The 21,565-nt window shown below is 33.9% G+C and overlaps 1 protein-coding gene across 4 annotated transcripts in view; it reads left to right on the top strand.

Annotated features, from left to right (window-relative positions):
* CDH18 (cadherin 18) overlaps positions 1-21,565 on the top strand; it is a 168,823-nt gene that overhangs the window by 93,683 nt on the left and 53,575 nt on the right. For 3 of the 4 annotated variants that reach the window (XM_062567997.1, XM_062567996.1, XM_062567998.1), the window contains 2 exons: positions 4,560-4,727; positions 17,131-17,318. In XM_062567997.1, the coding sequence (XP_062423981.1) occupies positions 4,560-4,727; positions 17,131-17,318 (356 nt within the window). Of the gene's footprint in view, positions 1-4,559; positions 4,732-9,033; positions 9,041-17,130; positions 17,319-21,565 lie in introns of all 4 variants that reach the window. The other variant, XM_062567999.1, reaches the window with a different exon arrangement.

Genomic DNA, 21,565 nt, shown 5'->3' with positions numbered 1-21,565 from the left:
TGGAAAGAGGAAAGAAAAGAAGCTATCCAAAGTAGTAGAAATATCAATCTTTTTTCAGAGCCTGACACCTCAATTTTCTTCTTGGTCAATTTTGTGTGATGTTTTGAGGATAAATGTAGGGCTGTGCTGATGAAATTTGCTGATGGCAAAAACTTGTGAGGAATTGTCAATACAGAGGAAAAGTTTATGACTTTGAGGTCAAGAGAAATAAGAATAGAATGAAATGTAATAGTACAATGTTAAAGGCCATGTTATAGAACTAATTACTATCTACCATAAAGACTATCTACCATAACTGTAGTCTCATTAATTTGGAAGTATTGTTGGAGGTGAAAGTTGCTGATGTATTAGTCAATCACAGATGAGTAAACAATGTGATGTAACGTAGGTAGGATTCTTGAGATCTATATCCAAGGAAGATAAAATCAAACTGGAAAATGTGCAGGCCAAGACTACAGAAATTATCAGAAAAGTGATGAGCCTAAAACATGAGAGAGGTCTAAAAGAACGTAATTTGTTTAGCCTATCACAGCAAAATTTGAAACGAGATATGGGTGGTGTTTACTGGTGTACTGGGGTAAAGAAGAGCCATTGAAGTTGATGAAAAAACACAAAAACAGATTAGTATGATTGTAAAAAATAAGGAAATTCAAAGAAAGAATATTCTCTGAGAGAGCCTTCCATATAGGAAGAAACAGTAATGGTGGTCCTTCACAATTCCACTCCAATAGATCCAAAATGCTAAGGCACGTTGTGGTTTTTAATACATTAATCAAACTTCAGCAAAAATTCTTTACCTAATACCAGCAATAAGGTGGGGTGCCTCCATAATGTGTACTCCTTGTATTTTTTTTTTCTTGATTTCTTGTCTTAATGGAGATGAAACATAGCTGAAAGAGTAGTCACTTAACAGGGTCACCGTAATGCCCAGCAAGTGTGAGACAAAATTTAGTCTGTGTTTAAATTTAAAAGGCAGTTTTCCTCATAGTTTCAGAGAGGGAGATAGCCCTTCTTTCTGTGAACTTCCTATTTTCTTGTGTGATGTTTAAGAGCCTCTACCAAGTACACTCAAGATACTCAGGGGCAATTCCTACCATAAAAGCAATTTCCTACCATCTTCTTGGAAAGGACATCAAAAGAAGTTTCCCTTACAACTTTGGGGCTTATTAAAGAAATTTGAAGTTAATACGTAATTTTAAAGTTTTACTGCCCAAACAATTGGTGGAGTTGCTAGTACCACGCACAAAACATTAGGATCTGCATTGGTGTTACCTAGCTCATACTGGTAGTGTAATTTTAGGATTACATATGTGTATTCGACTGAGAAAAGAAAGAGGACTAAACCTTCCCTTATCTCTTTTCTTTCAGCATACTCCGAACTTAAATTCAGTCCTCTTATGCTAAATGTTAGATTCAAGTTTTTGAAATTAAAAACTTGCCAGCTTTCATTTGAAAAGGAGAATATGATGCAAGCGAGAGAGAGAAAGAGTTTAGCAATCATGTTGTTCTACATGTCCTTATTAACTCTCTGAAAGAGTTGATTCAGTACAGTACCTTCTTGGAGCAAAGAGCAAGAAGGGAGGAATTGTAATTCAGAGAGATTTCTGTTTGTATGAAGTAGTTTTAAAACTTTAATGACTACTATAATTATGAAAGTTGTATAAAGACAGATGTTCCATTTTATGAATTTTTTTCTCTTTTCAGTTGAAATGGAAGCTCTAAAAAGAAAAGAAAAATCCTGTATTCCCTGCATGTGCATATGTACACATGAACAGTTCAAATAAGTTTGTCTTCTGTTTCAACCTTCATTTCCATTATATCATTAAAATGAGAATGAAGAAATGCCATCATAAATGATTATTTCAATGTAAAAATTGAAGCAATTTATTTGAAAAATGTCAAAAGATGACATTTTGAGTTACAAGACTTTTTACATTCCTATTTTTCAGTAAAATAAAATTTCCAGAAGTAGAACAGATTTTGTGAAGCTTATTGATTTTGATGAAAGTAGTTTAGAAAGTAGTTTTATCCAAATGTCTTCATGCCTTTCTAATATAATATGTATGTTATGCTTAGATAGTTTGCTTCCAGGTTTTATGATGAAATTTGATAAAAAAGTCTATTTGTATAAATAAATGTATAAAGGAAAAATACATTAAGTAAAACATATTAGTATATTATTTTTAGCCAGCTTGTCCAGAATCTAAGCTTCTGCAAAAGGGAAAAAAAAAGGGAACTTAAAGTGCACAATTCAGATAAAATGGAGCATACACTGTTTAAAATACTATTCTTTGTGTAAGGTCCACTTATTTATAAATGTGATCTGTTTTCAGAATAGAATGGAAAAAATGATATAATCTACATGAAAATTTCCATTTATCATGTAATAATGTTTTATTAGTTTTACTGAAGACATGCAAATAATTTCATTTAAAATACAACAAAGGTAATATTCTGGAAATTATTTTTTAATCGTCTGATATTATGTTGATCACAGACTTTGGGAACCATACAGTACAGCATATTGCTTAGAAGATCAAGACTCCTCCTCTTAAGCTCGTTTTTGTTAATGGCTACTACGTGTTTAAAATTTTCCCAGAAACAAAATTTGTTCATGCTGTGCTATATTTTCCTACCAGTTATAACACTCAGTTTAAGGATTCAAAATTAATTTATGCTAAAAATATAGATTTTTGAGGGTTTACTATTAATATATGTAACATTTCACATATTTTTCATTTTTCTATTTAACAATATTAACTATTTTACTGGGGGGGTGTATTTTATTTCTATTTGTCTCAAGTACTTTAAAAATCACAAAAATTCTGATTGGAAAGCAATATATGATACTGATGTTAACTTATAAAATTATAAAGAAAGAAAGGGTATTTGTTTTCCTGACACTTAATCCTATAAACCATAAAATAGTTTAGGTTGGAAGAGACCAATCCCTTGTTCAGTGAAGTCCAGTAAGACCAACTTGCTAAATCTAGTCACATTTTGAATGTCTCCAAGGATGGAGATTCTACCACCTCTCTGAATAGCCTGTTCCACTGTTTGATTATTCACACTATGATTTTCTTTTCCTTACATGTGAGTGGAATTTCCCATATTCTGAATTGTGTCCATTACATACGATCCTATCACCATGCACCTCCCAAAAGAATCTAGTTCTTCCTTCTATACCTCCTTCCATGTGGTAGTTGTAGACAGCACTAAGGTTTTTCCTCTGCCATCTACAAGCCCAGCTTCTCAGCTTCTTTTTTATGTCATTTGCTCAGTGACCGTCTTAGTAGCCTTCTACTGGGCTTGCACCAGTATGCCCACGTCTCTTATTTAGTGGGGAGCCCAGCAGAGGGCACATTACTCCAGATGGGGCCTCAGAAGTACTGAGTAGAGGGGAAGAGTCTCTTCACTGGATCTGCTGGCAACGCTCTTTCTAAGGCAGACCAGGACACAGTTGGTCTTGTTTGCCACAAGGGCGCATCACTGGTTGATGGGTCACCTTGTCCAGCCAGAACCCCAGGTCCTTTTCTGCACAGCTGCTTTCCAGTTGGTTGGCCTCAAGCCTGTACTGGTGGATGGGGCTGTTCCTTCCCAGGTACAGGACTTTGTGTTTCCCTTAAACTTCATGAAGCTCCTGTCAGCCTGTGATCAAATAAATCAGCAGGGTTTTCTTTGCAGCCATTATCAAGAGTAAAAAACAGTTCCGTAGCTAAAACTAAGCCTGGAGAGGTGATCGTGGCATGCTTACTGTAATCTTTCCTTGTGCATGTGTAATTGATTAAATGCAAGGAAATGTTTCTGATGATGATACATAAAAATAAACAGAATTATCCAATTTTAATTTAATTTTCTCTAGAAAAAAGTAGTAAAAAAAAAAACTTATTTTTCACATTGCAGACAAGTACTAGGTAAGTCACACTTATGAATACAAATGTATATAATTGAGATTTATCAAATAAAATCTCGTTTTTAGGTAATTCTAAGAGGAATACCACATTGTGCTCAGAAAACTACTTTTCTTTTGTTAAAATACAGGATTTTAAGGCTTCTTCAGTGAGGCATGAATTCCCATTCATTAATATTTCTGTAAAGCAGATATTTAAACTATTGTTATGTATCATAAAACACTAGAGTGCAGCTTTTGGCTAACAATGTTATATAAGTTGGATTAATTATTTATTAATGTATCTGTATCATTAAATATATTGCAATATAGATGATTTTAATTTCTTCATATCCTCAAGCAAGTTGACTATCCTGCAGCATCTGGCAGTGTTATATTAAAAAAGAAAAAAGTGAAGCACTCTCAAGCATCTCTGTGTAGTATGGTATGTAATCCATTATTTGTTAGTTATCTGCACACAGGAGATCACCAATTGATTTATAATTCTGAATATCGGAAACAGCTTATGTTGTTGGTAAAAAAGCTTTGCATTTCCAGAAAATCTCTCATGCCTCAGCTTTCCTGAAAAGGAGGAAGCTCTTGCTTTTGCTAACCCTGATTTTTCTTTTTCTGTTTTTTATTTTATTTTATTTTATTTTCCCCACCACAGGAGTCATCAGGACTGCCTTGCACAACATGGACAGGGAAGCCAGAGAGCATTATTCTGTTGTCATTCAAGCCAAAGATATGGCTGGGCAGGTTGGAGGGCTGTCAGGGTCAACAACAGTGAATATCACACTCACTGATGTCAACGACAACCCACCCAGGTTTCCTCAAAGTATGTACAATTTCACTGTATAATTGATTTGAAAATTGTGTTGGTTTTCAGTGAAATAAGCAGTTATTAGTGAATTCCAATTAGTGTTCAAATTCACTGGGAGAAGGCAACTGGGGAAGAGTTTGTATTCACTAATACTTTTTGATTTTTGAGTGTTCTCAGATGAAACTTGAAATGCAGATATAGTATAAGTAGGGTATTAAAAACTGAGTAATAATGAGTTGCATGGAAAGGAATACTTTTGTCATATGTGGGTTATTCTGCATTCCTTTTAGAATTTCAAAAACCACATGACAATATTATTTTTATCCAGTAAGTGAATTGTATTGTTCCCTTGGTAAAAAACAACAAAAGGTAATATATTAAAAGATTGATTCCATCACTCGTTTGTCCACTTCCATACACATCTGTCTGAAATTCATTTTCTGTTTCTCTTACACTCATGCAAACTTTTAGGATTACTTTTTGCCTTATGGGCAGTCAAAACCTTTGCTGTTGCTCTCTCTTGCAGGCTTACAGTGAAGTCCACCTTTATCCCAATTAAATGAACTGTAGATGCTGATGTCAAACTGAATGTTCTCACATGTGTATATGAAAAACATATGCTAGAATACTCATGTTAGAACATTCTAATATGAGCACTAATCGGACTAATTAATTTGTACCCAACTCATTGTGTGCACATTGATCTGACACGAGCTGGAGTCTTCTAGGAATTCTAAATTCAGTCAACAATTTATTTAAAATTCTTTTCAGAATGAAATTGCATAGCTGAACCTTCTTTCCTTTGCAGATTGGCTCAAGACCAATAAGAATATTGTAATCTGGACTTGGACATTGTTTGAGCACTTGTAGTACATAATAGACTAGTACAACAATAGGTACAACCACAAGAAAATACATTAAGCTGTTTGAATGAGAAGATTTATAAACAATAGTAGAGATCACAAAGCTCCAGGGAAAATCAAAGCTCCTTGGCAATACACATTATGTAAAATCTGGTCAAGCAGTAAGAAGGCTCATTAAAAATGTTGTAGAAATGAATATTTTTTGCTATGCCTCACAAAAACATAAAAACACAATGCCTTTGGAACATTGCCTTAAATAAGATATATTTGTTTTCATATCCCACAGCATTGTTATTGCATCCATCACAATATTTAATACTTGCTAACTATTGAAAAAGCAAAAGATAAAACCTATATTTGTACAAAAGTAACAAATAGTTAGACTAGGAAAATACCCTAATTTTCCTGCAAATTCATGGACAAAATAAGGTAAAACCAGATCCATATATACCAGCTTACAATATTTATTTTGAATGGAAGTGTTTGGATAGTAAACTGACTGATAAGCAGAAAAGTACATTGACACATATATTCCTTTATCTACGTTAATATTTATTCAGAAATGAAAAAAATACACAATTTTCAGATTGTTTCTGTACATTCTAAGGGAATCTAATAATTGCAAAAATAACATTGAAAGCAACATAATTTCATTTCACTTTTAATGAAAACTTACTGTTTAACAAAACAAAAGTGGGAAAAAAAGTATTTAGGAACCATATTTTTTTCTCTTTCAGGAAGTATTATTTCAGAAAATATTATACCTGGAGTGAGTGTGGTAGAGTAGAAACACTTGCTCTATTTTTCCTAATATAGGAATCACATACTGTAACTATAACATTACTTCTTTGCTCCTTTTCAACAAGTGTAACTGAAACACTTTTCAAGCAGCCATATGTTACTGATACAGAACCATTATACAGATGCTCTAAAATCAGGCAATCTCAGCATCATGACACATGACACTAATAAAACTAATTTCAGTGTTTATTTTTCTTCTCCTTTCTTTGCATGTCATGATTTTGAATTAAATTTCTCCTTAATTTCCTCATTAGATGGGATGCTAAATGAGACTTGCTGAGGTTTGTCACATTTAGAATTGAGTTGAAGGAAAGTGCTAGCCAAAATTGCATATATTCAGTGTAGAGCCCTTGGAAGATGCTGAGCCTCAGCTATACCTCCAGTTCCCTTTTGGTTAATTTTCTTTTATGCATGGACATACTTGTAAATTATGAATCTGAATGTAACTGTAGGGATACTTCACTTCTGAGCATGTTGGGAAGCACATTTGGTTAGCACTTTTATTATTTCTTTTATTTAGAAGCATGTTTTACTGTATATATTTGAAAGATTGAATCTTTTTAGTCTCTGTAGACAGGTGCTCATTAAAGATGCCCATGGACTAAGGTTTGTGGGATTTGTCCCCTTTATGACGTTTGAATAAATACAATTAAATCTAATTAAAACGTAAAAGTGGAGGAGGTAAATATATCTGCTTAAATGAATTTACTGTGTTTTTTCTGCGTCTTTTCAAAATATAGCTGATGTTCTTTCAGAGATTGCTAAAAAAGAAAAAAGAGTTGTAGTTTTCCAAAATAGCAAAAGGACTAAGAAGAAGAAACCTTAGTGCACAAATTTATCAGTCTGATGGTTGCAGTTCTGGAAGAGAGTTGAATATATGGTAACAGTAATCTCTGAAATAAGGAAAATGATTGAAAAATTCTACTTGGGAAAACAGTACTGTATTTTAGGAGAAGGCGTGTGATTGTGAATTTACGTACTGAAACCTGAAATACATTTTGCCTATCAATGACTTCGGTGCATTTTATACAAAACTAATTTATTTTTCTTCATCACCAAAAGCTTCCTTTCTTTAGAATATGCGGTTATTAATGATATATGTATATGTAAGCTGACAGATAGTGCTCTACATAGAAAGGTCTTTGCTTTTCAATAATCAGCATCTCCCAGTTCATGTTAGTTTTAATCACTTGTGGATCTATTTGACTGATGATTGTGGGCACTAATTTCATAGATAAACATTTCTTTCAGTAGTCCCATAGAAGATGTTGTCTACTGAGTTACATAATTGACTGTTTGCTGTTCTTTCATTAGTTCTGTATGGTCTTGTTTAGGATGAAATAGATTCTGCATGTTTTACTTTGTTTAGGATGAATAGATTTTGATTGCATCAAGATCATCACAGTAGGCAGATGCTTCCAGTGACATGTTTTGTGCTTCAAGTGCTAGTGATTACATTCTGGACAGTGTGTAGGAGATCTTTAGTTATTATTTGGTTTACAGCTTAGTTTTACAAGGAAATGATTTCTGTGATAGCCTATTTGCAGATTTTATTATGTGAAACAGTTCTTTAGCATAAAACAGAATTTAAATACAACCCATGGCTTAAAACAACTTTTTTTTTTATAAAGCTTCGTTGTTGTGGCTTGGTTATTTCACGGCATTGTATACGGAAAAGGTGATGTTTATGTATGTTCATGATTTGTTTGACTTCACTTTTTTTGCAAGTCATTTTTTGAAAAGAGTGGAGTCATATTTAAATGGTAGTATTGTTTGAATGTACTCAAATTAGTCCTGCAAAAGCAAGCTCACATCCCAGAAGGAGACATTTAATTCTGCTCTGTGCTAATAAGGTGTCTGCACTGTACCTACTACCCAGCCTTGTTAATATAACTCGTTAGCTAATTAAGCATATCTGTTATTCACACTCTTTCAAAACTTAGATCTTACAATGTGAACAGGAAGGTTCCTCAGCAGTTAGCTCTCTACACATGCACAATATGCACCTAGGCATGGCATTTAGTGCAAATTTCATTGCTGGTAAAGATGCAGTGTGCGTATACACTGCACGTATAAGTAGTTTTGGAACCATAACAGCAGCAAATCAAAAACTATGTCTTCTTTTTATGCCACCAGTAGATAATGTAGCTACCTCCTCTAGTAATTATGCCACCGTATGGTCCTTTCTACATCCTCATTTTTAATTCAACGTTTTCAACGTTTCATGCGGTTCCCATGATCCCCAGACTTAGCCATCAGCATTCTCCCACTCCCCACTGCTGATGGCTAGTCCAAAGCCATCTGCCTGCAGATTGAGTGCCTGGCTGCTGCCAGGTGAAATGAGCAACAGCTAAATTTTCTCCGATTTTCTCTTAGAGGAGCATGTAAAATGTTGATTTCAAGCCTGACTTCCAAAGAACACTAATATTTCTCTTCTGCAGAAGATTTATCTCTTCATGTCCCCAATACTTCACTTTCTTTCTTCAAAATCAAGGTTACCCAGCCTGGAAATGTTATTTTATTGTCATTTTTTATCATTTCTGTGTTGCACAGCTGAATTTTTTGTACTGTTGTACTCAGTGCTTGCTCCTGCAGGTAGCTCACAATTTCAGATACTTTATATATGTGTATATATATATATGTATGTATAATTTTAGTTTACATGTTGCATGAAGAATGTTTCAAGTCTTTGACATTGCCAACAATTTTCTTCATATATGTGTTCTAAGATCTCCAAAGATATACAGATTAAAGGCATGTTATTTGGGTTTTTTTTTTTTTTCGACTCCAGGATTTTGGACAAATCCTGTTTCCTTTTTAGTGTTTATACAAAGCCAGGTACAGAACTAGCTCTTTGTGTAAACAGTAGACTTGGACAGGATGAGTCTGGAAAGCTTGATCAGTCTGCTGAAAAGCAATTACTAATATCTTGTTAAAAGATGAAATAAGTAACCTATATGCTCATGCCAGGGGAAATGAGATATTCATGAGTGATAGGGAAATACAACAGCCTCCATTAATTTATTTTATTTCTGAAGCAGGTATTACTTAAAAATCATATATAGCTTATTTTTTGTTCTGTTATGAAGATTGAGGCAACATAATGAGAATGAAAGGGTAGAGTCTCATGAGAAAATTTGAGCATTGTTCATAGTTTTCCCTTTGCTGTGTTCTTAAAACACCTGTGATTAAATTTTAGAGTTTTCTGAAAAACAGTGAATTCTTGCCCAACATAGTAATCTTAACTAACTTGGGATGTCAAGATTAATCCAGAGCATTTCAGTGTATTGTTAAGAGGTCTTAAATGACAGGTGAACTTTAATGTGAAAAAGAAAAGACCTAGAACCAATTACTTGTAACCTAGAAATTGTAGCTAGTGGTGATGATCAGATATAAATTGTATTTCAGTACAGACTTTTAAAATGATAATGGTATCTACATAAGTCAGATTTTTAGTTATATACATAAGGAAAGAAAGGTAGAAAGATTTTTTGATAAGAATATTGTGTTTAGGGCTACTGTAAAAAGCCAATAATGCAGATCATGAGAATCGTTAAAGCTTTAATAACAAATTTTAGGATCTGTATTCTTTGATAAGCAAAACTGCTATTAAAATTTGGATATAGTACATACTTACATTATAATCACACTGCATAATTCATGCACTTGAATATTTTGCTACTCTTGTGTTCTAAACACTGGGGAATTATTTCGGTCAATTGTGTTTATAAAATGTATGCTCAGGTTTCAGAGTGAATGATCACTGAGTGACATTTCCTTTGTGGATATGGTTAGTGTTCAGTGAACTGATTTTCTGGATTTGCAGGGAACCATCACAAGTAAATTACCAAGCCCCCTAGCCTTAATTGTTCCTTTTATAAAAATGGCTGAAGTTTTATATCAGAAACTGAGCATACAGTAGATAAATATGAACTAGCAAGCTTCCATTTCTGTCATTTTTCAGAGCATGAGTTTTTTTTTCTGACTCTATGAGCTAGAAGCCTATCGAAAAGGGGGAAAATGCATATTACATGCTTGCATTACATGGTAAGAGTGTGTAACTTGAATGTGTCAGGCCAAGATACAATAGTCTTAAACATACAGGATATGTAGTGGGTTTTGATTCATCAGAAGAAGTATTTGGAGCCATCTGCCTAGCAAGGTTGCTGAAACAATGACAAGGGGCTGATAAAAAAACAGTTTACTTCGATAATGTCCTGAGAAAATTGACTATTGAAAGGGAAGATGCTCAGTGACCTGGATGATTTCTAAATTTTCTCCTATGTTGTACCTTTCTAACATACTAGAAGCAATCAGTAATCTATGATGTGCCTTAAGAGATGCCTTAAGAAGTGGACATGTGAGATGAGTACAGGACTTAAGAAAGGGTGATGTTCATTAAGTACCTAAGAGAGTTTAGAGATAAGAAATGAAGTATATGTGTCTTTGAGTGCATGCTTCTATGGACTGAGCAAATATTGTGTAAAGTGATTTGTTTGATTTATTGTCTTCTTTTTCTACGTTATCTGTGAGCAGACAAATATTTGCACAGCATTAAGTTAAATCTACCAAATTGTTTCATTTATCACTTACACTATAGTTTACTTTTCAGTAATTGAAATCTGACTTAAGTTGTTTAATGTCGTTTGATCACATAATAGGTCTCATGATATTCTGTTTTATGGACATGAAAAGAGCAATTCCCACAATCAGATATCTTCTGTAAAAATTAAAGGAAGTAAATGTAACAAGAGAGTATTTAAGTATGTTCAACTTTACTCCTAAGAATGGGATGGAATCAAGCAGTGCTTTATATTTCACTTAATTGAGTATTATCTGTGAGGATTTTCTATGTGCAGGATAGATTGCTCACTATATATATCATAAGTATCAAAAACATTTTGAAAGGTTCTGGTGGTAGAAATAAATGATTTTCTTTTTTTATTTTCTTTTTCTTTTTCTTTTTCTTTCTTTCTTTCTTTCTTTTTTTTTTTTTCCATAAGGGATCTGAATGGGGCAGTAATGGGTTTTGGGTTTTGGTTTTCTAAATGGAGAGATAGAACTAGGATCTATCCATTATGGCTTTCATTTTCATATTCGTTGTGAAGCTAACCCCCAATGGGAGCACAATCCAAGCTGTACTAACCCCAGGAAAAAATAGTCCAAATGGAGCAGGTTCTCTTTATAAATGTTACTATTGCTCTCTGCTGACCCAAGCTGCCTGATGTAGCCTGGATCGTGGTGCAGGCTCGACACAGCACAGCTCTAAAGACTGCTGCAGATCAAGCCCAACCATTAAGTTGTTCATTAGTGATGATTGTGAAGTGTGCATGTTGTTTTTCTCACACATTTGCACAGAAAATACATAGTTGGATATTCAATACCTACTGGAAAACACTGAATCTGAAAATACAGGAAATACAGCTTGCTTTCTGTTTGCATTTTACCCATAAAGTTCACACTTTTTACAAGCCAGAATACTTTTAAATTCAGAAAATTATCCAGAAGTTTCTCTGGTACTTTTAGTTACTCTCTATAAAAACAAAGTTGCATGAAACATAAATGAAACTTGTCATTGGTTGTAATCTTAATCATACAGATAACTCATAAAGTCTGTACTATGATGTAAAAAACAGGAGCATGGGGATGCACAAGTCTTTCAGCTAAATAAGTCTGTCACATCTAAGAAGAAATTTTTTCCTAAAATTAGCCCAAGAGGACTATATTCTTCGAAGTTTCAAGGCAAGCAGGCTGTCTAAGTTTTGAAGGTTATTTTAGTGTCAGTTATGTTCATATTTGCAAATATGTAAAGACTTCACTTAGAGTACAGATATTTTTCTAGAAATTGCAAAGAGGTTTTTTGGCTGTGAAAAAAGCTGAATTTACACATCTTAAATTTTTCTTCCTTAGTTTAGTAAAATGAAAGGGATATTGTCATCAGAAAGAATTTTCAGAGTAAAGGTCTTGACTATGAAATTCCTTGACTGAGCTGCTGGAAATACAGAAGTTATTGGCTTCATAACAAACACAATTTGGATTTATTATATTCAGAGTAATCATAGTTGAAAGAAGATGGCTATGTAACAGCTATCCAAGAAAGACTGTGAGAAATGGACTTTTAAAAAGCTGCAGTCTCAAAAGAAAATCCAAAATCATGTCTTACATGTAAAGCAAATAAACATCTGTGTTAATGAAGAAAAACTTTACAGCAGAAAGCCACCTACCAAGACTGAGTTCAGTCCAGAATTGAAGCTGAACTGTGATTTTGTCAGAGAAAACTTACAGTAAAACTTGAGGTATAACTTCATGGATCACAGAAGCATGGAGTCATGCAGGACCTTTAGAAGGTCATACGACTCAAAACCCTGCTTAAAGCAATTTCAGTTAGAGGAGGTGGCTGAGGGTCTTATCTAGTCAGGTTTTGAATACCACCAAGAATGGAGTTTCTACAACTGTCTGGACAGCCTGCTGCAGTGTCTGACTACCCTCTTGTTTAAAAAAAAAAAAAAAAAAAAAGCTTTTATTGAGTTGGAATTTCCTGTTTTCCAGTTTGTAACTGTTAGCTCTTATCCTCCCACAATGAAACTGTGAGGAATGACTGTCTCTGACATGTCTATACCTTCCCATAAGGTAGTTATAGACAACAATAAAATCTTTGCTGAGCCTTCTCAAGACTAAACCCAACTCTCTCAGCCTTTCATCGTATGTCATTTGCTCTGTGACTGTCCTAGTAGCCCTCCACTAGGCTGACTCAAGTACATCGATGTCTCTGATGCAGCAGTGAGCCCAGCAACACCCCAGATACAGTCTCACAAGTGCAGAATAGAGGTGAAGGATCACTTCGTTGAGTCTTTTCTCAACACTCTTGCTGAGGCAGCCCAGTATGCAGATTGCATGTTTGTTACAAAATTGCATTGCTGGTACATGGGCTACCTGTTGTCCATGAGCATACCTAGATCCTTTTCTGCATAGCTGCTTTATAACCAGTCAGCCCTACCGTACTGGTGCATGGGACTCTATGGTTCCTCTACAGATGCAGGACTTTGTATTTGCCTTTACTAAACTCTCTGATATTCCTGTCAGCCCATTTCTCCAGCCTGTTCAAGCCTGCTCCCACTGAGTAGATGTCATCCACAAACATGCTGTGAGTGCATGCTACTCATCATTTAGTTTATTAGTAAAGACATTAAATAGTATTGGTCCCCATACTAATCTCTAAAAGATACTACTACTAATTGGCTACCAATTGAATTTTTTGCTGATAATCATCATCCTTTGAGGCTGCCTCACTGTCCACATATCTTCCATATCTCACCAATTTGGCTCATGACTGAACATCTATGTAGTTTTAGGTAAAAAAAAAGCTTTCTTTCTATATATAGTTAAGATATGGCAGCATTTTACATTAAGGCACTCAGTTGCTATGTTTATCAGTTTGCTAGTAGATAGCCAAAGGAGTCAGTGTGTGAGCTATGTTGTATGAATGAATGCATCTGTTGGTTCATCACCAAGCAGTATTTATCCTCATGTTATTGAAACTATAGCTTGGATAAACAAACAACAAGAATGCCAAATATTTACTCTCATTTCTCACTTTATTTGCCTAGTATTATGCCTCTCCTCCCTTCCTTTTCAAGTAACATAATTTTTACTGTTCCAGAGGACATTGTACCCTAGACAAGTAAGTCCAAATTTATCAATAGAATAGATTAATAATTAAAATAAAGTAAATAGCATGTTTGTTAATAAAGTGAATAACATACTTGTTGAGTTGCACGATATACTGTTGTGTTTCTCTTCTGCAGAGATTCAGATAGAGATTCAGATACTTTTTTGAACCTGAAGGTAGAACAGCCTTATAGGTTGCCTGTGTGCTAATTGGAAGAGAAGTCAATTGTTCTAAAAATCAGTAAATTGTTTTTGTATTATGATAACAAAAAAGTTATATAATTTATTGAAACAAAGATGAAGATTGCTTATATGTATTTGATCTATGTTTTAATTTGCATAGATTAAAGGTTTGCAAAGTGATACCACTATCCTATAAAGTACCTAAACGAGGAAAGAGTATCATTTTGCTCATTTCAAGAGCCAAGTGAATGCATCTAAAAGAGCGTTAACATAAAATTTGAGGGCCAAATTGCCTCTATGGAATCTTGATCTGTGTTCCACTGGACAGATCCTCTAGAACAATTTAGGGCAGCTTCAAGACAGTGTGAAATTCCTGCTATTACACTAGCTCTTGGAAGGCCACAATCCTTGGAGTGTAGGAACGTATTAAATTCAGACAGTTTGGTAAATTCTTGCTAGAGAATGATGCCTAATCCTGAGCATTCCTGAATCTCTGACAAACTTTTTTAGGTAATTTGAGACAGGCAGATAGGTTAAAATAAGACTCATAAATTCATAGTGTTCCCATTCCACATCCCTTTTATTCTTAATCTTATCAAAATTTATTTAATGCCCAAAGAAATTTTCAATTGATCAAGTTAATTTAATTTACAGGAATAAAATTTACAACTACTCAGTGTGTAACAAGGACATTTCCTGTTTTCAGCTCTAGTCTAAATAAATGTCAATAAAATGTTTTCTCACACCTTCATGTTGCTGAATTTTATTCTCTTATGCATTTGTTGATTTCAGATAGTATTACTTGTAATTATTAATTGGCACCTGTCTGTACAAGGTATCTTCAGGCTATTTCTGTGAAGCAGTAGTTGAATTCTTATTGAGAAGCATTTCTGACTTCATGATCTGGCAATTTTTAGCTTTTAACACTATTCCTTTCATTACATCATTTTCTGAAACATTTCAGTTCTACAGAACTAATTAAATCATGTTTTCAAATGTGTATTTTGCTTGAGATTTTAATATTTTTTAAAGTTTAAAGTTGGTATCAGTAAAATGTTCTTTTAAACAGATGGCCAACAGTTAGGGTGTGATTATAAAGCACATGTGGATATATTTGAAGTAGCCTGAGTATTTGGAAGTCTCTATTTAGTTCACTTCATCTCTCAGCTTTAACACTTCCAGTTCCTGAAGAAGCTTGGTTATATCTACATGACATAGCTTTATGATCTCATTTTTTTATGGGATACATTAGTCAGAGCAAAGGTATCAAACACATTTCACATTCATTTTAAAAAGAAGTAAACTCCAAAATGTATCTCATCCTGTCAATCTGATTTTATGTATGAAATAAAACAACCAGCAATATGAAAGTGTCAGCTGAGATCAGCTGTAAGCATGAAAAGTTTCAAAAGAATTCACCTATTTTGAAATTCATAAAGATGACTTTTATATGCATATCAAAGAATTAACTATGCATTTTAGTTGAATTCATATCTAATCAATTTCACTGTTACATCGCTGTTGGTAATTTTTTTTTTTTACATGATTAATTCTACTTTTTGTGTTGTTCTGCTGGACAGTTCTTATTTCCCTTGAGAATCCCCTAATGCGTAGTAACTTATTTTCTGTTTCAGATATGGTCACATTTCCCTTAGTGTTATATAGTGTTAAATAATTGATATTCTTACAACTGCTGGAAATACAAACTTGGAAAAAGAGGAAGATTCCAAACAGCCTTGTTTCTTTCCATTGAGCCATGGAATGTTTCCAACATTAGGAAAGGAACACAGAACTCTGTAAAGAGTTTCTTAAGATTTTAAAATATTCATGCTACAGTGACTCAGAGCTATGCTATCTTACAATAAACAGTGTGTTAAAAAACATGTTTAAAAGTGTAAGAATTGGAAGATGCTAGAGTTACTGTAGTTCTTCCCCCTACTCTTGTATTAACTGATCCTCGCTTACAAAGCAATATCTTGCACTTTAGAGAAGGTATGTTCCATAAGCATACTGTATGCAGCTTGTTGACAAGACAATAGTTGCTTTGTAGACGATGTGATGAGCCATTATGCCTACTAATTGGGTCAGCAATTACTTTGACTAATTTTTCCAAAAATATACTTCACTTTCTAATGATTAATCTATCAAGTTACACAAATACTAAAGGGCCATCAGAGTTGTTATGGGTACTTTTTATGGTCAGTGTTGTAGAACGCATTTAAGTATCTGTTATGTTCATTTTCCTTTACCATGGATACCAATAAATATTTGCTTGCAAAGGGATTTTTGCTGACAAAAAATAAATAAATAAATAAAAATAAAGGGTTTGAGGCACAAATTTTTCTATAGAAAACATGCATGTTGATTCAGTGCTGCAAAATCAACTGACTAGATTTTTAAACATAAACTATAGATATAGGATATAATGACTTTTCAGGTCAAAAGAAATATTACTAATTTGACTGCATTTGATGGTAAGTTGTTGAAGACATTTTTTTGACTATGGAGAAGATGTACTTTTTAACATGGTGGTGTGAAATAAATTTCAGAGATAATTTCCGTGTTACATGATGAACAGCAAAAATGACTGAAAACCGAAACTTTTTATTAGCTAATTTTGATTTTGAACAAGAAATTCATGTAAGATGCAATTTCACTTTGAATTCATTCAGGAATCTATATATGTTCATAGGTCTTATTTGTCAGCTTTGTATATGAAGTACTGCTCCGTTTACACAGAAGTGTATCAAAAACATAATGGTTCCATAATTTAGGCATGCCTAAATTTTTTAGTAGCAGCATTTTCTCTTTAAGATTAATGATGTACTCTCTTGATTACTTCAAAATTCAGTTCTTTAGGTGGGCTAGAAAATATCATCTAAACTCTATTCTTTTTTCCCCAGAACATTACCAGCTGTATGTCCCTGAATCAGCTCAAGTAGGATCAGCAGTCGGCAAAATCAAGGCAAACGACGCAGACACTGGCTCAAATGCAGACATGAAGTACACAATCATAAACGGTGATGGCTCTGGTGTGTTCTCCATATCCACTGACAAAGAAACACGAGAAGGAATTCTTTCCCTTAAGAGGGTAAGCAAAAGGCTTAAAAAGCATCTCTGTGTATGTAATTAAAATGCCAAAGAAGAAGAATGCCAAAAAATGTCAAATAGGCAGATGCCATGATCAAAATACTGTTTTAATATGTAAACCTAATGGACCATGAATTTAAGGAGTGTAACATTCTCCACAGTGCTTCCCTGAGACACTTTAAACCTTTGCAGGAAGTGGACTGAGAAGAGAAATTCAGGAAAGAAAAAATTATTTAAAACTGATGTGCTTTTTGAATGGTCATATTTAATATTTAACTAACATTCAAATGCAGTGAATAAAACTTAATCTTATTGGATTGTTTATTGAAAGGTTTTCTTCTTTTTCTGAACGATAGTTTTGCTCGTGAAACTTCTTGGAAGAAGTGAAGTTCAGCTAGAAGTAGTACTGTTGGCTCCAAATTGCCTGAATGTTGACCTAGGAATTTCATCTGTGGCAGTGAATGTATAATTTAGTTTTCACAGACTTCTGTTCCTTGACTTACCTGCCAACTGGCAGGTAAGGGATCAAGTATTGTACATTGTGTAATGTGCATATCTGCACTTATAAAGGCCCAGAACATAACTTGTGTATTAGCCATCACAGTATTATCATTTATATGAATTCCTATACTTATCTCAGTCTGTTTAAACTATTAATTGTAAAGCCTTCTTGCCATTTGGTCATTCTTAACTGAATTCCATACACAAATTAATTCTACAGATAATTCTATCTCCGTATTAAGTCCTCTAAACGGAGTTCATATCAAATGTTTCCTGAAGTATCTGCCAGTTTATGCTAATATTCTGTGGTGAGCTTTCTATTTAGTTTTATTATATCAAGAGAACTAGGTTATCATATTTGAGCAATTATTTTTTTCAAAACTTTTCCAACAAGGGGAAATCCTTTCTTGATTTCAGTTTTCACTTGGACTAACAGACATCAATTAGCAATTCTTATGCGGGCTTGTTGTTGAATCTTGTATGCATGAATTATATCTTGCAGCCTAAAAAATGAAAATTAATGTATATTTATATTTTGGTAATATGTGTGCTGGGCCTAGCTGTTTCATTTCTAGTAAGAGAAATGAAAACCGGAAGCTCTGGAAGAGAAAATATGAGAAAAGAGAATCCAAAGAAAAATATTATAAAGAAAATACATTTTATGTCTGAATGATGTAGGTAGGTAGGTAGGTAATGTAAATTTTTATTTTGCACTTAATATAAGATTATGTCACTAAATTTTTGTCACTTTTCATAATAATTTAAAAGTGGTTTCTATCTCTCCCTTTACTACAGTAAGCTTTCGTTCAGGAAGTATTTTATAATGTTTGGATAATATCCACCTATTTCACTGACATGAAAGTAAACTCTACCTTTACACCAGTGAAATACCTCATATTCACCTTGATGAAACTAATGCCATAATCTCTTCTTTCGTATTCAAAATGAGCAGTTTTCTGTGTAAAAGTTCATCATTATTATTGCTTAATAAACACATATTGCAAATAGAGAACACAAAGAGAAAATGAAGAATTTGTAGTATAATTCATACCTCAAATGTGTTCATTCAGGTTTTGCAGTGTTTTTGTCAAACAAAATAGCATGAGAGAAATTTTCAATATAATTTAGAATATGCAAAAATATTTGTTACCAGGCCTTTTCTGAAGCATACATGTGACGGTGATTTAAGACAAGAAGGTATATACTTTGCTTAATGTTACATGTGAGTTGAGCTGAAATTTGCCATCTCAAAAACAGGTAACTTGTCATCCCATACCTCCATTCTTCCCTCAGAGAACATCCTCTTGTAGAGTACTGTATAAAAAGGTGATCTCATGGGTCCCTTTTTTCTCTTTTGCTCTGACTTTGAACACAATTTAACACATATTTTACGTACTATGTGCTGTAAGTATTTTTAATTTAGATTGACTTTGAAGATTAATCGTTTCAACAGCCTAGCTGTAATACAGAATATACACTAATAATCAGTTTCGTTTTGTAAATCAGGTGCAGTAGCTTCTGTAACAATAGGACAGAATGATTTATCTCCTCTAGTACTTCTTTGGAAGAATATACTGTAGGCACATCAGAGAAGTTAGGTCTAAATATATAAATAAATGTATTTTATTGCTATATTTATTGCTGTATTTATAAATATATATTCTGTGTCTGAAGACCAGAAGTGCTTCTGAAACTTTCATGAAATTTTACTTATTTGAAGTTCTGATGCAAAAATTTAATTTATTAGAAGCTCCATGCTAGGCTGGTCAACATAATTGCAGAGTCTGCAAATGTCAGAAGGAATCTCTTCTAGCCTCATTTTGGGCTATACTTTCACCATCTCTCTTCTTTGTGAACCCCATGGAGCTACCTTTCAGTCTCAAAAATCCTTTTACACAGTATAGGTTGCAAACTCTGTTTTTTGAGACAAAGGTTTCCCCTTTGTCTCATGGGATTACTTGCTTGCATGATCAGAGGAAAACAAAAGCAAAACAAAACAGTATACTAAAGGCCATTATTCTCTGGATCCATCAGAGAGTGAGTGGTCAGCACGTTCCCGCTTGTTGTAACTTTTGGAGAAGAGATATGCTATAATGTTACTAACTAGAAATCAGCAAGTATCAACCAGGCTTCCCAGAAAAAAGGTCTGAATGGCTCATATCTTCCATTTTGTTTAATAATCCTGGAATGTTCAGGAAATGGGTACTTTTGCTACTTATTTCTCCCATGAAACTCTGCTACTCTTTTTTGGAGAAATATAAACTGCATTATGCTGATTAACACTTTTGCCAGTTAGCTCTGTGGGTGGTTGCTTGTATTTTCAGGCATGCATGAAAATCAGAATCATACAGTCTGTATGTACAGGAAATGCATGGATGTCTTAATAAGCTTTACGATTGCATCCTTATAATTTGCATGTTTGTTTCTTTTGAAGGAAGCAAGGGCTAAGAAAGGACAGCTACCTTTCTCTTCAGTTACTTGGAGGTACATGAGTCCTGTGGTGAATCTGATGAAATAGTGAAATAGTTCCTTTGGAAATATAAATTATTTTGAATTATCATTTTGGGGCCAAAACTTTTCACAGAATCACAGAATAGTTGAGGTTGGAAGGGACCTCTGAAGATCATCTAGTCCGCATGCTGAAGCAGGGCTGCTTAGAGTACGTTGCCCAGGATCCTGTCCAGACAACATTTGAATATCTCCAAGGATGGAGATGACACAGCCTTTCTGGGCAACCAGTTCTAATGCTCTGTCATCCTCACAGAAAAGAAGTGTTTCCTTATGTTCAGACAGACCTTTCTTTGTTTCAATTTGTGCCCATTGCCTCTCATCCTATCATTAGGTGCTGCTGAAGAGTCTTGCCCCATCCTCTTGATACCTTCTCTCCAGGTACTTATACACATTGATAAGATCCCCTCTCAGCCTTCTCTTCTTCAGGCTGAATGGTCCCAACTCTCTCAGCCTTTCCTCGTATGAGAGATGCTCCCATCCTTTAAACATCTTAGTAGTGTTTTTCACCCTTGTGAATCCCTAAGTGGGAGAGTGAGATGCTGTTCTTGTATGTCCTAATATCTGATACTTGAATTCAGAACTTCTGGAAAGAAGTAGAAAGACAATAAAGAGAAAATTTTATTTTGGTATAGTTTTAAAACCTTAGGCTCCTTGAAACCTCAGCTATTTCTAATTATTTAAAAGGATTATCCTCATGCTTCTGAACAACAAAAGAAGTGTTGATATTATCTAATTGAATACCTACACTGAAGAAAGAAAACGAGACTTTACATTCTGTATCATAATTAATGTGCATTCTGAAGGAAATTAATTTTCCCTTGCAGCCTAACAAACATTGGCAGTACACTCTTAAGTCCGTTTTTTAACAAAGAGTGATAGTTACAATTTGCCATCCTGTTGTAAGCTTGTTTAATATTAGAATATATATACCTCAGAGGACTGCAAATGACCAGTTAGTATTTGCTCTATTCCTAGCAGAAATACCATTTAAATCTCTGAATGACATCTGATACATGTTAGGATTACAGAATTGTATTTACTAAAAATATAGTTCTTTATTAATTTATTTAATAATATACTTAGATCTATTTTTCATAGTAGTAGATTTATCAGGCTATGATAAATTTCCACACCTTTAAAATTTACATGTATATATATTCAGGAAGTTAAGAAAGAAAAAGAGAGATTAAAAAGTCTCATTCAGTTAGAGTTGAGAGAGTGAATTAATTATTCTTC

This window comes from Rhea pennata, chromosome 2 (genome assembly GCF_028389875.1).
Source record: "Rhea pennata isolate bPtePen1 chromosome 2, bPtePen1.pri, whole genome shotgun sequence".
Taxonomy (NCBI): domain Eukaryota; kingdom Metazoa; phylum Chordata; class Aves; order Rheiformes; family Rheidae; genus Rhea; species Rhea pennata.
The sequence above is the reverse complement of the archived record's forward strand: the minus strand, read 5'-3'. Positions and strand labels throughout refer to the sequence as shown.